We start from the raw sequence: 17,719 nt of genomic DNA on the forward strand, positions 1-17,719 counted from the left end.
CTTATTAGCATTGCAGAAGTGATATTGTTTTATATATTTTAGTTGTTTAGCTCTTTCTTCTTGTTCTTCTTTTATAAACAAAGGGAGAGTTCACAGGTCTGTTGAAAGTCAGCCTGTCTTTGGGGCAAAAAGGGAAACTAAATCTTTATCTGGTGGGGAAGTGAAACGGAAAGTGTTCTTTTCATTGCATGAGGCAGGAAAAGCTTTATAAAAGACAAGGGAATGCTTTTTACCTCAGTGTGGTCAACATTGGTTTTGCATTACAGTCTTGCTTTCAAGTGGATTTCTAGTTTCATGGTTCCTGTCTTGCCAAGTTCCTGTTTAGAGTTTTGGGATTTTATGCTGCCTTGTTCTTATGGATTTTGCAACCTTGTTCTTTGTGTTTTATCTTTGTACCTTGTAATTCATGGACTAATTGTTGCCTTTTGAAGATTCCTTTTTAGCATATAATATTTGCATCATTTTATTGCTTTGTCCTCATATATTCTTCAATAAACTGCTTGCTAATTATACTCAAGTGGTGTGGTGTTTAAGGTCAGAGGGGTTCCTGCTCTGGGATACAACAAAGGTTCAGATCTTTCCAGATGTCTAATTAATGCAGAGCAAACAGGGAAAACCCACTTTCCTCTGCATTAATTCACTTTTACCAAGGCATTATCTGAATGCCTCAAATAAAAGCAAGACAGGCCCCATGTTTTCTACCTGTCTGAAATGGCCCCAGTTCAAAGCAGATAATCTGCATTTTATATGGCAGTATAGAAAGATCCTGGGGACCCTGCTTTGATATTCTGGATTATCTGGCAATGTAGAAGTGGCCTGAGAAATAACCATCACCTGAAGGTCTTGAAGCTTAAAGTAGGTTAGTGTAGGGAAAAATTGTATTTCTGAAATACTGAACCTAACCAGAGGAGCTAGTTTTCCCTCTGCTCTATGCCCCCCCCCCCCCCACAAATACAGGGATACACACATAATTTTGCTGATATATGCTGGAATGGGAGGGGAGATGCAGCATAGTTGTGTGTAAGCATAATTTACACATGTACACATAATTTACACACTAGTGTAATACACCTATTTTCAGTGTGTTTTTACACACACACACAGTTTGATTCTCGGTGTCAATTCAAATACAGATATAAGCTGACAAAATGTGTTGTGGAAATGCTGTGGAGGTTGGACTTGGACAGTACTAGAACAGAGCACTAGAGACATCGGCATCTTAAGAATGCCTTGGGAATTTTCTGGCATTACCACCTTTATCATATCATGACACTTTCCCAAGATACTTTAGGAAAAGGGTTTCAATCGAAAAATGGTGGGCAGGCACACTATTGCCTAATGACAGCTATTCTAAACTCCAAAATATCTCTTTTTTAAATGGGGAAACAGTAATTTGCAAACCTTTTGCTTTAAAATGGGAAAACTACAATTTCTTTCTGGAACTATCAAAACAGTAACTTTAACATAGGCCAGAAGATTCCTTCTGTAGAGAAAGTATCTATCAGTCACTGATATAACTTGATCCATTTGCCAAAATGCACAGAAATGCTACAGGACTAGGTTAGGGCTCTTCCATACAGCTGAATAAAATCCCACATTATCTGCTTTGACCTGGAATATATGGCAGTGTGGACTCAGATAGCCCAGTTCAAAGCAGATATTGTGGGATTTTCTGTCTTGATATTCTGGGTTATACGGCTGTGTGGAAGGGCCCTCGTGTGCTTATAAAACAAACAGGGAGAATAGTGGTTTCTTATTTTACCACATATCTCAACTTCTACAAGGGCTTGAGATTTGTCTTATTTCTTAAAGCAAGGAAATCTAGAAATCTTCCTTGTTTTACTATGGGTGTCTATGCCATTTTTTTTTTCAGATTTATTGTACTCATCTCAAAAAACAACCTAAGGGCAAAGTTTTGACATATTTATTTACAAATCACGACCTCATCACATGGAGTCAAAACAGCGCTTCCCTGTGCTGCCAGCACATTGCTGGCATAGAGTCCCTCGGAGCCCATCAGATGACGCAGGGCTCTGTTGGGCTCTGTGTTGGCAGCTTGTTGGCAGCTTGCATGGAGCCCCGAGGATCCATGTGTACACCTCACTCCCCATAGAAGAAGCTGGGGAGGGATGTGGGAGAAAGCCGGGGACAGCGGAGAAATGTCATGGGAAGGGATCCCACGACCAACCATGGTAAGGCTACGAAGCGGTACACTGTCCTCTGGCTTCCCGGCCTCCATACAACAAGGTCCTCAGTCTCAGTTGAGTTCAGTTAGTTCCCTCCCTTTTGCTAGAGCAACCAACTGACAATCATTGATCTGCCCAGCTGCCTTACCTTTGCCAAAGCAATTAATATTTTTTCCTTGCACGAAGTACAAACCTCTGGATTTCCAAAGTAATATGTGAAGGTAAAAAACCATAATAAATGCTTATCTGTGATAAAGTAAGTATTAGTTGATTCAGCAGTGTAGAAATCCTTACACAAACAATAATCTGTTCAGCTTTCATCTCCAAGGATTTGATGTCTTCATATTCCTGGAACAGACTTGATTCACAGAGTTATCTTTCCCTACTGGCTCACTCTCTAATATCTGTCTTAATGACTAATAAGTACACTTTTCTTCAACAGTAATTGGGAATAAAAAGATTTTCATCTTGACATATGGAGATCACTCTTTCTTAGAATCAGTTAGATGCATATTTAAAATATGAAAATCTATTTAATAAATTACTCTATGATCAAGACAATGTTTAGTGGGTCTCCTCCCTCACCCCCTAGATATAGTCCAATGGATTTTTGGCATTATTTACAACACCATGACACCTTTCCATAGTGGTGGGATTGCATGCTTCTGTGATGCAAAAAGCTGTGTGGGTGGTAGAAATGGTGCTGGTCAGGTCTCCAATGTCAGACAGACTCATTGATGCAGTTTTCAAAGCCAAGGTAACACCTGCGACCTGGAAGACAGCAGTACTTCGCCTGTGAAAGAGTGCAGGATAGTGATTTGAGAAGACTATAGCCCCTTCTACACTGCCATAAAAACCAGATTATCTGCTTTGAACTGGATTATATGGACTCATATAATCCAGTTCAAAGCAGATAATATGCATTATCTGCTTTGATAACATGTATTATATAGCAGTGTAGAAGGGGCCTAAGTGGAGATCTAGGTTCAAATGTCTGCTTGACCATGGAAACTGACAGGGTAATCTTGAGCAGGTTGTGATCTCTCAGCTTGAATGGATTCTCAACTGCTAAACCACTTTGAATAACCTTGCCAGGAAAGGACCCTATGATGGTGGCACTATAAGTTGGAATTCCTTTGAAGATATTTGTGATGATGGCCATTAGTACCAAGGAATGTACTTGTATATTGATACAGACTAATACAGTCATGTCTTTGAGAATTACTCCTACTAATATCCTTCAGTATCTTCAGAATATTTGTGAATGAAAAAGGAAGATGAGCTAATTTTGTTATTAGATGTCTCCAAGTCAACCTTGACATATGGCAAACTTATAAATGAGGGATCTCCAAGACACTCTATCGTCAGTCATTCTGCTCAGACCGTGAGGGCTCAGGACTGTGGCTTTCTCTACTGAGTCTATCTATCTGTAATGTAATATTCCTTTTTTCCCCATATTATTTTCTATCTTACCAAGAATTATTGTGTTTTGCATTTTCATGATGTGGCCAAGGTATGATAGTCACTGTCAGTTTGCTCACTTTGATATCTAGCGAAAGATCATGGTTGATTTTAGGATGCATTTGTCTTTTTAGCAGTCCATGGTATCAAGAGAACTCTTCTCCAGCGCCACATCTGAAATGACTTTCTTTCCTATCAAGCTCTCAAATCCATAAATAGTGATTGGGAATCCAATGGCAAGGACAATCCTCACACCTCATCTCTCACCGTGACACATCCACCTAGACTAGGTTCTAGAGCAGAGCTCTGCAAATTTTATGTTGTGACATGTTAGTGTGTTGCCTGCAGTGTGTAGATGTGTCACGTGAATGTAAGGATACACCTTTGAGTCCATGTGAAATAAGCAATACTAACTTGTATGCATTTTGTGCAGCAAGGGTGTCAATTGGTGTTAGTAACATTATTAATATTTGCATTAGGAACATATTGTTAATCATAACAAAAAACTGTATGTTATCTTACAAATCACATATTTTGAAAAATACAAATGACATGTTGTGTTATTTAGCTATGTGTCCCTATCTCATAAAAAGTTAGTTTAACCTCCAGTCTGCTAGTTAAACTGAATTACTATGTTATGAATTCATGTTTCAAAAGTGTGTCACCAATGCAAATTGTTTAGAAAGCCTTGTCCTAGAGGAAATCCTGAAGATACAGGTTGACCATCCCTTTTTTGAAATGCTTGGGACCAATGCTTGGGTGTTTCAGATGTCAGACTCCCCCTCCCCCCATTTTGGAAGGTTTGGAGTTGAGATAAAAATCCAAGCACAAAATTCATTTACGTTTCATAAACAACTTAGCCTAAGGGATTTGGATACAAATTTGAAATGTGTTGCCGAAGGCTTTCATGGCTGGAATCACTGGGTTGCTGTGAGTTTTCCGGGCTGTACGGCCATGTTCCAGAATGCTTCTGGAACATGGCCATACAGCCTGGAAAATTGACAGCAGTCCACATTTGTAATATTTATATGCATGGAAGTCTGTGTCCACTTATTTATTGGAAAGGAAAGTTGTCACACTATCAACCACACAGGTGGACACTTTTGGATTTAAGAGCAGTTCAGAATTCTGGAGAAGGGATGCTCAGCCTGCCTTCCTCTGAGGATTTCTTCATCTGCAGCTAGACCAGTGGTTCTCAACCTGTGGGTCCCCAGATGTTTTGGCCTTCAACTCCCAGAAACAGCTGGCAAATTGGCTGGGATTTCTGGGAGTTGTAGGCCAAAAGACCCGGGGACCTACAGGTTGAGAACCACTGGTCTAGGGGAAATAGACCCCAGGAACTTTGGCATCTACATCCTCCCCATCCTCCTGGGCTCCTACCCCCTGGGCCCCAAATGCAGCCACACAGAGGCCCAGAGGGCTGAGAAGGAGGAGGAGGAGGAGGAGGAAGGTGTGGGAAGGGGCAAGTGGTTGGAAGCCTGACCTGACTTGACAGTGCTTGGAGCCTGTGAGGAGGAGAAGGAGAGATAGAGGAAGAGGAAAAAGAATAAGAAAAGGAGGAAGAGAAGAAGAGCAGGAGGGAGAGGAGGAGGGAGAGAGGAAGTGAAGAAGAAGAGAAGAAGAACTAGAGGAGGAGAAAAAAGAGGAAGAAGAGAAAGAGGCAGAAGAAGCAGAGGAGGAAGAGAAGGAAAGATAGAGGAGGAAAAAGAGGAGGAAGAGTAGGAGGGGTAGAGGAAGTGGAAGAAGAAGAGGACAGATACAGGAGGATGAAAAAGAGGAAGAAGAGAAAGAGGAGGAAGAGAAGGCGGAGGAGGGATAGAGGAAGTGGAAAAAGAAGAGAAGGAGAGACAGAGGAAGAGGAGGAGAAATAGAGGCGGATGAAAAAGAGGAAGAAGAGAAGGAAGAGGAGGACAAGGAGGAAGGGGGGAAGAGAAGGAGGGATAGAGGAAGAGAAGGCGGAGAAAGTGGGAGGGAGGGGACAAGGGGTTGACCACGCAGCGCCGCCCCCCACAGACAGCGACTTGGCAGCAGCAGGAGCCGGCGAGGAAGAGGAGAAGGAGGAGGAGGAGGCGCCGGCGCCGCCCAGGAGAGCAGGTGTGGGTCCGAGCGCCGCCCTCCCCGTCGCCTTCCGTGCGGGAAGAGGCCCCTGCAAACGGGAGGAGCGGCGAGGCGGCATCCGCAGCATCAGCACCAGCTCCATCCGCAGCATCTCCAGCGGCGCCGCCGCCTCCTGCTTCTTGGCCAGGCAAACGCGGGGGCGGGCGGGCGGGCGGCGGCCCAGGGAGCTCTCGGGTCTCTTGTCACAGATGCAACGGGAGGGCAGCGGCCCGGGCGAGTTGGGCGAGGAGGGGCAGGCCGAGCCCAGGCCGAGCCCGAGCCTGAGCCCTTCGCCAATGGCGCCGGCGGGGCCCGAGAAGGAGGAGGAGGAGGAGGGCGGCGGTCGGAGCGGGGCCCCCGAAGGCGCCTCCAGCCTCAGCCCCCGGGAGCAGGTGGAGCTGCAGGAGGAGGTGGAGGGCCTGCGGGAGGAAAACGAGACCCTCAAGGTGAGATGCGGGGCGGGGGGGGGGGGGGGAGGGGGCGCCCAGGCCTCCGTCCTCTGCCGGAAGGGGAAAGGGAGGGAGAGGCTGGCGAGGGGGCCGAGGGGCCCTGGCAGCGAGGCCGGACGGGGCTGGGAAATGCGCTGCTCGGTCTCCTGGTTGGAAGGGATGTCGACGCAGAAGAGCTCCTCCACTCTGGGGCCATTTGGGCCTCCATCTGAGCCCCACTGGGGGACTGAGCGCAGCTTGACCCCACTTGAACCTCCGAGGCTCAGGGCTGTGGAAGCCTGGGAGCTGTCATTTCACGAGGCCTTGAGCAGTGGTTCTCAACTTGTGGGTCCCCAGGTGTTTTGGCCGACAACTCCAAGAAATCCCAGCCAGTTTACCAGCTGCTAGGATTTCTGGAACTTCAAGGCCCAAACATCTGGGGACCCACAGGTTGAGAACCACTGGTCTTGAGCCTCCCCTGCCAGAGAGGGCTGGTGTCTCCTCCAAGTACAACTCCCATCATTACATAGCATCGAGCCTCTGGAGCCCCTGGTGGTGCAGTGGGATAAACCCATGTGCCAGCAGGGCTGATGACTTGAAGGTTGGGTAGCTGGTTCGAATCCAACCCGGGGAGAGCATGGATGAGGTCCCGCTATCAGCTCCAGCTCCATGCGGGGGCATGAGAGAAGCCTCCCACCAGGATGGTAAAAACATAACATCTGGGCATCCCCTGGGCAATGTCCTTGCAGATTGCCTATTCTCTCACTCCATAAGCAACTTGCAATTTCTCAAGTTGCTCCTGACATGAAAAAAAAATAGCACTGGGCCATGGTACTCAAAGTGGGGTTAAAACTGCCTTCTTTATATAGTGGAAAGGCACTCTATGCCTCTTCCCTTTTGATCAAAATATGGACACTGTGTTGTCGAAGGCTTTCATGGCCGGAATCACTGGGTTGCTGTGAGTTTTCTGGGCTGTATGGCCATATTCCAGAAGCGTTCTCTCTTGATGTTTCACTTGCATCTATGGCAGGCATCCTCAGAGGTTGTGAGGTCTGTTGAAAACTAGGCAAGAGGGGTTTTATATATCTTTGGAAAGTCCAGGGTGGGTTTTCTATATCTCTGGAAAGTCCAGGGTGGGAGAAAGAACTCTTGTCTGTTTGAGGCAAGCGAGGACACAGAAATGCTGGACCACTATAACAACCACCATGTCAGACTACACAGAAAAGTCATTGAAATCCATAAACATATGGACAATTTCAACAGAAAGGAGAAAACCATGAAAATGAACAAAATCTGGCTACCAGTATTTAAAAAAACCCCTCTAAAATTAGGACAGTAAATAAAGAACACTCAGAAGACAGGGGAATTCCAGACAGAAGACAATCGGGGCCAGCTAACACCTCCTAACACAGGATTCCCCCAGTCATTAAGTAGCCAGTCCTTGAAGTGGCAAGGCCATTAAATGCTAATCAAGGTGGCCAATTGCTACATTAACACTTGCCTCAAACAGACAAGAGTTCTTTCTCCCACCCTGGACATTCCACAGATTTATAAAACCCCTCTTGCCTAGTTTTCAACAGACCTCACTACCTCTGAGGATGCCTGCCATAGATGCAGGTGAAATGTCAGGAGAGAATGTTTATGAAACATGGCCATACAGCAACCCAGTGATTCTGGCCACAAAAGCCTTCGACAATAAAATATAAACAATCCAGAGAGCTCCAGCTGATGAGTGGTGCAGAAGTATCCTTGCTTCTGAATAGTACATCTCAGTCAGCTTTCTAAAGGGATGCCTCAGCAGGGCCTTTCAGATATGACCAGTGGTCTTGCCTTGGTTCATGTTTCTCAAAAGCCACTCCATCTGAAGATCATGCATGGCTCCTATGAGGTGGAACTGTAAAGGGCTTTAATATTTTACATGTGTTTTAAGCTGTTAAAACAGACACAGTTGCCACCCGTATCCCTGGGTCTACATTCACGGATTCTCCCAACTATGGCTCAAAACATAAACCCCTCCCATTCCCATCCAGTTTTGTGTAAAGGACACTGTACATAGTGGGACTTAGCAACCATGGGTTTGGGTATCCAGGGGTTGTCTTGGAACCAAACCACAATGGATACTAAGGACCCACTCTACCTAGTCTTGTGACCATTCTTTCCAATTATAACTCAATAACAGAGCCCAGCAAAACAAACATTCTTGTTGTCTTGGTTTTTAGGCTTGTTCCTGGGATTATATGAGGTGCTGATTCATAAAATTGCAATAGACCATATCAGCTTTAGTTTCTTAGATATGATTATCATGAATTTCTATGGGCGAGCAGATCGCAATGTGTTCTGTATCTCAAAAACTAGAGCTGACCCTGGTGCCATTTTTGGAATTAGCAGGTCAAATCTACCCAGGTCTCTTTGAGGCACCAAAATGTTTGTTGGCCAGTGTAATCATTACTATGGTTGGTAAAGTGTGATGGCTGTGTTGAGCATTCCCCTTGACAGGCTGTTTGTCATTACTGATAGCCTCTTCTGCACTTTATAAATTAGTGAGAAAATATTCCTGAGTTACATAAGAACCACCAATACCACTAACTACTTGTGACTTTATAGTGATGAGAAGGGAACAACCTAGTGTGTACTTGGCAAGTTGTATTGTGTGCAGGTGGTGGGGAAAATGTTCCCCTTTCCTGCCAACACTAGATAATTATGGCCTGCCTGTAATTTTTTCATGGAAAATTAAATACATGTTAGCTCATGAAAAATAGTTACTAGGACACACAATTGTCATACTTGTGTCTTATTTTGACACATTGAAATGAATGTGATTTAAGTCATGCAAGAGAAGCCTAACAGTTTTACTTGGACTGCTTCCAAGTATGTTCTTAAATTAAGATTCGGCCTATTTGGCGTAGAAGTTTAAGCCCATCAGTACATCTGACTGAAAGGCATTCATAGCTTGTCTTAATCCACACTTCCTTTTCATTTGTGTATGTGGACTAATGTGTGTTTCTGTCCCTTCCTTATGCTTCGATGCCAGAATGAAATAGATGAGCTGAGAACTGAGATGGATGAGATGAGAGACAGTTTCTTTGAGGAGGATGCCTGCCAGTTACAGGAAATGCGGCGCGAGTTGGAGAGGGCCAACAAAAATTGCCGGATCCTTCAGTACCGCCTTCGAAAGGCAGAACGCAAGCGACTTCGCTATGCTCAAACTGGGGAGATTGATGGAGAACTTCTCCGTAGTTTGGAGCAGGACTTGAAGGTAAGGCAGGGCCAGGGGTTCACAAAGCAGGGTAGGCATAATTGTAAGAAGATCTGTTGTGAAAGAAGTGTGACCTGAGATCTTTTCACACTATACTGTTTTAGCACTTGGATTCCCTTGGATGCATCTTATGGAATTGTTGGGTTTGGTAGTTTGAGAAGGCATTAAAACTCTTTGGCTGAAAATTTTAAGTATAACATCCTCAGCTGCAGATCTCAAAGAAGCAGTTAGATAATAATAATAACCAATAAACTTTATTTATACCCGTCCACCATCTCCCAGAGGGACTCGGGGCAGCTCACAGAACACTCAAGATGCAATATGCAAAGTACAAAAAGTGCAGAAACAAAACATAAACAATAAACAGCCAACATAAACATCACAGTTTCAATACCATCTGATTAAAAGCAGTAAAATACAGCAATTGCTGCAGATAAAACCAGCAGTAATAGATCTCAGTCTTGTAAAGTGCTTGATAAAGAATCTGAAGGTCCTCATATATATAGATACCAGATCAGCCCCATTATTTCTAGTGCGTGTTCGATTCTGTAGATCTTAATCTTTGAAACCTAATCTTCGAAAATGCTCAGCATTTCCCCACTCTTGATTTGATAGAAGTTTTCATCTATATACAGCTGCCAAAGACTCTCTGGGATTCATTTGTATGTGCAGTTATAACCAGAATGCAAGAAAATTCCACTTTGTTGTAGATTTTTTGGGATCAGCTTCCAGGGTTTCGGTTATTTTAGTCTTAGAATATGAAAGATTAGTTACAATACCGATGGATACTTAATATGGAAGAAAAATATTTATTTGGGCAACTAGTCATAATGTAGGAGGTAACATTCTAGGTCCTGATATGGAACAGTATTCCACCCAGCCTGTTTTGTTTTAGTCTCTTCAAATTGGATCTGCATCATTTATGTGTGCGTCAGGAGAGATGCTGCCCTGGTGCAGCCATGTTCTTTAATAGCCTTTATCTTGTCTTTATTGTCTTTGTAAAAAAATAAATTTCATATTCGAAATTGTGTGAGTCATTCATTGTCTGGAGATTACCGTATTATTTTTAGTCTAAGACCCCACCAACTGTAAAATGCACATTGATTTAATTACTACCACAACCAGCAAAAAGCTTTGTTTATAAGAAAAAATACATTTCTTCAAATATCTTTTAGAATGACTTAGAAATGTCTTGCTGCTTTATTTCTGTTTGTCTGCATACAAAATAACTATTCGTTTCAACGCAGCTTTATAGTGCAATCTTTTTGACAAGATTTTGATTCAGATGAATGAAATACAGTAACTCAATCTTTTACATCGATGGTTTAAACAAACAAGCAGCATTTCCTCATTGTCACTGAATGAGTTCCATAATAATTAAATAACAGCAACTCCACATCTGCAAAGTTCCACTTTATTTAACCATTTTATTTAACACTGGAATAACGAGAATGGGGTGGAGCAATAACAGTAAAACTTGAAGGTGAGGTTTCCACATAAAAATAAAACGTGTGGTACTATCTGTAAAGCATGGGGTAAAAACCCTTTGCGTTTCTGAGACACATCAGCAAGACAGCCATGCAGTCAACCTTGAATGATATTGGATTCAAACCATGAACAATCGATACCATCTCTATCTTTGGAATATTTATACCAGCTTACAGATAGTCCTAATGTTATAAAGGGTTTTCTTTTCTTTTCAAATGCTGTCCTGTTTAGGTTGCAAAAGACGTTTCAGTTAGACTTCACCATGAACTGGAAAATGTGGAAGAAAAACGAACTACCACAGAAGATGAAAATGAAAAATTAAGACAGCAGTTAATTGAAGTAGATATTGCAAAGCAGGCTCTACAGAATGAATTTGACAAGATGAAAGAGGTTAGTGGTCATTGTATACTTTTGAAATGGGGCAGAATTAACAGTTTTGTTCTACTCTGCATTTCATACCTTTTTGGATAGTGCTCCCAGCACTTTATCATAGGCCGATGTCCTGTTGGTTACTTGCAATTAAAATAGACCCATTCAATCATCTGTTGAGAGGCTAGTGAATACATAGATAAAACACCTTGATTCTATGGGTATACTTTAGGCAAGACTATGGGGTTTGGACCATAGGGTAGTAGAATGCTTGGTTAAGCAATTGATAAAATAATTTCATAACTGAGAAAGAGAGCAACAATTCAAGAAACTGTAAAGATGTTGCTATCTAAATTACACTTGGTCTTAGATTTTTTCTTCCATTTTGAATTATTGACTTTCCTGAATATTCAAAAATAATGCATATTAAATATTGCATTTTTTCTTTACTACTGTGTATTTGTTTGCTGAAAAGAGTTCCTTAAATCTAACTTTTGAAATAAGCAGTGTTCTTAAACCCAAGAATGTCTCTCACAGTTAGGTTTTCAGAAGAGTCATAACCAAACACATATGTGTTTTCTGATGGTCTTTGGCAACCCCTCTTACACCCCCTTACAACCCCCCCCCCCAGGGGTCCCGACCCTCAGGTTAAGAAACACTGATCTACAGCATTTAAACTGCACAAGAGCAAACATGTAATTTCTATAGGTAGCTATCTGATTCTACTATTTCTTAAATTCAGAAGATATGCTAAAACTACTTTCCACAGTTAAATAAAACTGCAAACATGATAATATTATGATGATTATGTTTGTTTATACTCCACTTTTTCTCCACAAAGGAGACTCCGAGTTAGACTTAATCATGAGTGACTTCAGATGTCATAAAGAAACAAGAGAACAAAGCTCAAATTTGCTGTTTCCTCTTCCCATGCTTTTGGAGTGATTAACAAGGGGGAAAAACATATGCCATTTATATCTCCAGACAGCCATCCAGTGCCACCTACATAGAATTACATGAGTTGTTGCAATGGTGTTAAAGATTATCTAATCCAACCCAATGTCAGAATTAAAGCCATTTATGTGAAATCTGTAGATAACTCGGTACAACAACAGTACAAATGGGAAAATCCATTCAAGTTAAACAATTTTCAGGACATTTTTCTTATCATGAAAGTGTGCATACATTTCAGATATCTTCTGAATTATTTTTATTTCTGTCTGAATAGAAAAGATTGAGTTTGCTTTCCAGCATTCTTTCTTCTTTCCTTGATGCCAGCCATACGGAGTCCCTGTAAATTAATGCTTTAAAGTTTAATCCTGCATGGAGCAGGATTAGATGCCATGAAACTCTGTCATGAAGTCCATGTCCTCTATCATACTCCAAACCACAATTTTCAGTTATTACTACCCCCTTCCAATGTGACTATTATCTGTTGACAAGACCAGAGCCGGGTGCTTCTTTGTACCTGTGCTTTAAAAAAAATTGCCTGGAAGATCTGATACCAATAATTAACAATGTTACAATGCTATCGACCTGTTGGAAGTCTTTAATTGCACTTCACATCCCTATAAATAGCCTTTCTACTTTTTTCTGCTTTAACACTTGCCTGGATCTCCTAAACCAATGGTTCTCAACCTGTGGGTCCCCAGATGTTTTGGCCTTCAACTCCCAGAAATCATAACCGCTGGCAAACTGGCTGGGATTTCTGGGAGTTGTAGGCCAAAACACCTGGGGACCTACACCTTGAGAACTACTGTCCTAGACAGCCAAATTTCAAATTAGCCCACTGGGGTGTTTTTTGAATAGAACTTCTCCCCACTCTTATTCATCATAATAGTGGCCCTATAATAACGGATGCCGGCTTCCGTTAATTGATTGTATTATGACAGAACTCTGGACAATTTATGACATTTCCCTCTTCGTTCTTTGCTATGGTACATCTAGCAATAGCTGTAAAGAACAAGTGGGGTGAAAGGAGTATTGTTCTTATATTGTTATGCCAGGTTTTTTTCTTATCCTTTGTTCTCACAAATTTCTTTTGATGTCATTATACTTGGTGAGGTGTAAGAGCTTCTGTGATTTTCAGGTAGCCAACACAATCAAGGGTTGCTTTCAGTTAAAGACATTATTCCCCCCTCCTTGGAAATGCAGATTATGCATGATCATACTCTGGACTCTAGAACTGAGATGGGAAAAGTGTGGCCCAAAGGTGACATACCATCCACTGAGCCCTAATACAATTATTGCACCCCAGCCGGAGTTCGCCTTGCCCTCAACACCAACCAGGAAAACAAAAGTAATAGTAAAACAGTTTATTGATAAACCACATATAAAAAGGGAAAATCACTATAGAAAATAGGACAGAGAAAATCCAAGAGATAATAAAAAAAATAGTGATGCAAGCAATAAGCCAAACCAAACTGGCAGTAGGAAAACAAACCAAAGGGAAACAATACAAACAGTTCAAAGCTGTTTCAGGAAAGAAGGTCCAGAAAACTCAAAATCCAACATGAAAGTAAATCCAGAGAAACAAGGACCAAACATGAACATGACTCCAACTACCAGATTATAAAAACATCCAAACTCCTCAGATCTTGAACTAGGACATGAACTGGAAACAAGACTTGAGATCCTCACTTGTTCAGCGACATTGCCTGATCTGACGCTAATGAAAACACCCTTTTCATTTAAGGACAACAGGACATGCAATCACGGCATGAAATCATGCCATTGACATCTACTTTGATGCTTCGAGGTCTCACAAATGCGGTTTGACCTCCGGAGCTTTGCTCCCTCCTTCCTAGAATTGAGCTTCAAACTCCTATTATCAATAGCAGGAGTGTTCTCAGGGGAAACTTCCCTCTCATGAGAAGCTTCACTCTCTTGCAGTTCCTTATCTTGCATTGCTAAGGAACTATTAGGGCAAAGGATTGTCTCCTTATCATCCAGCTCAGAAGCTGTTCCCCTCTCAGGTCCCTTTTCACAGGCAGAATCCTGTTCTAAAATCATTTTTCTCATTGGAAAACCCATCAATTCTCACAACCATCCTCTCATCGTCAGCATCTGGCTGACCTACAACAGCAATGCCTAGAACAACCTCCAGTCCCCTGACATCTCTCCCCCACCCCATTTTGCCCCACAGAATGGTAAAGAACATTTCTGGGTTATCAGGTCTATTTTAGGCCTTCCAACAGCTTTTTAAAAGTACATCAAAAACCCTGTAGTGATTGGCCATATTACATTTTTACTACCATGCCTGTTCATACACATTTCTAGGAGAAACGAGAGATACAAATCTGTATATCCTGGACCTCCGGAATAATTATAACCTACTGGGTCAGTAACTATTTACTGGTCTGTTTGGGTGATTAAATCAATGATACTCAAATGCATATTGCAAAGCTAATTTAAATGTTCTGCTGCCATGGCTCGGTCCCGGATTGCTTCCTGGCAAATTGCTCCAGAGCTGCATGGGGTCTAATCTAGTTTGAACTGGGCCTTAGTCATTAATCCAGTTTGATTGCAGGAATTAAGTACTATCCCCTCTCTCAAATGTCAACATTGGATTTAAAGTGCAGCCAATTGAATGACAGTGCTCAAGTGTGTTTTGTGCCACTGTTAAAGCCATCATCCATTTTGAAACTTTTCTGTGCTTCCTCTCAGTTCTTTCCCCCATTTTTTAAAAAATATTGTGTGAGAGGATAAATACCTGTTATTTTTTAAAAAAGCTTTTATGTTTCTTAAAAATGGATTTGTATGTATTGCTTATTTTTTAACAATCTGTTCAAAATTCTGCAAGCTGTTTCAAAGTGAATTTCTACAGAAATTTCATAAAAAATAAAGTAAGTTTAGCTTTTCTAAACAGGAAAAGTAGTAGAAATGAAGTGGGTGTATTGAATATCAGAATATAAATTAGGCAAAGATTGCTGAAAGAAATTAGGAGATGATGACCACTGATCTATATCCACTGGAGTAAATGGAACCTCTTTTCTTGAGTTTGAAGAATTGGCATAATAAAGAGGTTTGTCTGATATTATTTTGAGGTTTTTATGATCAAGAGTAGACTAAATGCCATATTGTAAAGATTAAATTGTCAACTGTTTTTAAGCTGGATGCAGAGATGAAGGTTTCAATGTAGGATAAAATGTGGTGTTCAAGTAAATACAGGAAGGGGAGAGTAACTGCCCAAAAGCTCCTATTTCGGTTTTCTGTTTCTAAGGTATCACTAATACTAATTAGAACAGCCATTAGAATTTTTTTCTGTGGAGTTAGATAATCATCAATGTCCTTGCAATATTGAAATACTTGTCCCAGTAGAGACTATTAGGCAAATAACCTGAATCAACTACATAGATTCATACATGGAGGTAAGAAAAGACTGTCATATGTCTGAGATCCTTCATCATCTCCTGATGCTGTCCCCCAAAGACCATTCTTTAAGCAGTGCATCCATCTCAGCAGGGCCCTTACCATGTTTTCAAAGAGTGGGGGAGAAAAACATCAGGGACACATTCAGCTATTTTCCAGGAGCTGGATGGACTGTGACACATTCACATGGACATCTAGTGAACTTTGGAAGGTCCTTGTGATAACATCCTTACAAGGAGGTGTGAGGGTTGTGGCATCACTGGAACACAGTTCTCACCTCTGCAACAATAAAAAAGCAAAATACAATGCTATAAATCTGATTTGAGCCATCAAAATTTCATTAGCAGGATAGCAGCCATATATTTCAATGTTAGAAGAGCATTCCTCCATCCCATTTTGGGTTCTAACAGTATTTTTGATGTTATCAAGATAATCATGTTATAATGATCATTGTACATTGAGAGAATGCTAAAACGAAATTACATTCTTGGATGCATAGCAATCTGAAATTGTTCTATAAAGTAATATTGTTCTATAAAGAATTTAATAGATTATCATATTTGGCTCTACAATTCAGTTTTCTCTCAAAGCCAGAATGAGTGTTTTTGTTAAGAGCCTAGAACAGAAATGTCTACCATGCCATAGCAAAATATGTTTCAGATGAACACAATGCGTAGGTTGCAGACCATATTGAATTAACTAAGTTCAGCTCATTTGTCAGACAGAATCCTGATATATAGTCTGAAAGCTGCTTGTTTTAGGTTTCAGATGGCTGACCATGCCTAGGAGATATTTTCTGTGCTCCCACTATCATTTTGGTTGTTTATAATAAAGGAAAACGTACATTAATTTAAAACATGATTAATAGTGACTGTCCTGGAAATCCAATTATTGGAAACATATGCTATTAAAATTTTGACTACATCTTTAATTTGAATAAATGCCAGAAGGTTGGATCCATTACAGTTTGATTTAGTGGAATAATTGGCATAGTGGCTGTTGACTAGGGCCTTTTTCAGCTCTGGAAATATTGAAACTAGGGGAATATCTAGCTGTTTCTTCTGTTTGAATCAAAGGCTAGACCTACATTGTCCTATATCCCAGAATCTGATCCCAGATTATCTGTTTTCAACTGGATTATATAGGTCTCCACTGCCATATAATCAGATATAGGGCAGTATAGATGGGGCCAAACACCTGTTGATATTTTGTGGTGGTTTTAAAAGAAATCTGATTATCAATCTTGAGAAAATAGTTGATTGCCATTTGGAAGACAAAGGGCCTGATGAGTAGGATTTTAAGAATCAAATAGTCTGGATAGACTTGATAGTGAGCTGAACTGAAAATACTGCTGATTAATGCTAGATCAATCATTAGAAAAGAAGCTATGATTCAGGATATGATCATGGATACGTCTGTATTGACATCCACCTGGAGGAGTTTGGTGGGTTGATGTCTTTGTCTGCTTGGTTCTTCATACAGCTGCAGGTGAGAACTGTGTGGGGTGGGATGGACATGGCAATGATCTTTCATGATCCCATTTCCCTCATCAGATGTTTTGTCCCACAATCAGTTGGGTTTGAGTCTCCATTTAAAGATGGGTACACAATTGGAACACAGTAAGGGTTTTGTTTGGTGTAGTGTCTGCTTTACTGCTCATCTGTCTCCCTTCCTCAGCTGGTGGAGTTGGCCTTGGTGGTGGTTTTGGAGTCCTTCTATTGGTTTATGGGACTTCAATATCCATATTGACACTTCTCTTTTGGGAATAGCTTAGGATGTTATGAAGACCATAGTTCTGTTCTAAGTAATATCTGTGCTGCGGGACACATTTGACACCTAACTTCCTGAACAGGTGAGTTGATGGTGATCTGAATGTAGAAGAACTTTCCATAGTTTCATTGTCACAGATTTGATGAGGTTTGGACTCGCTGTCTTTCAGGCCCCTTCCACCCAGCTGTATTAAATCCACATTGAACTGGATTATATAGCAGTGTAGACTCAGATAATTAAGTTCAAAACAGATATTGTGGATTATCTGCTTTGATATATGGCTGTGTAGAAGG

The 17,719-nt window shown here is 41.4% G+C and overlaps 1 protein-coding gene across 2 annotated transcripts in view; it reads left to right on the forward strand.

Annotated features, from left to right (window-relative positions):
- Window positions 1–5,117: 5,117 nt before the first annotated feature.
- The window catches only part of LOC100562471 (microtubule cross-linking factor 3), a 48,811-nt gene continuing 36,209 nt past the window's right edge, over window positions 5,118–17,719 (forward strand). The window contains exons 1-3 of one of the 2 annotated variants that reach the window (XM_062974437.1): window positions 5,118–6,190; window positions 9,204–9,428; window positions 11,148–11,306. In XM_062974437.1, the coding sequence (XP_062830507.1) occupies window positions 5,525–6,190; window positions 9,204–9,428; window positions 11,148–11,306 (1,050 nt within the window). In that variant the 5' untranslated portion in view covers window positions 5,118–5,524. The remainder of the gene's footprint in view (window positions 6,191–9,203; window positions 9,429–11,147; window positions 11,307–17,719) is intronic. The other variant, XM_008125606.3, reaches the window with a different exon arrangement.

Source organism: Anolis carolinensis, chromosome 1 (genome assembly GCF_035594765.1).
Source record: "Anolis carolinensis isolate JA03-04 chromosome 1, rAnoCar3.1.pri, whole genome shotgun sequence".
NCBI lineage: Eukaryota > Metazoa > Chordata > Lepidosauria > Squamata > Dactyloidae > Anolis > Anolis carolinensis.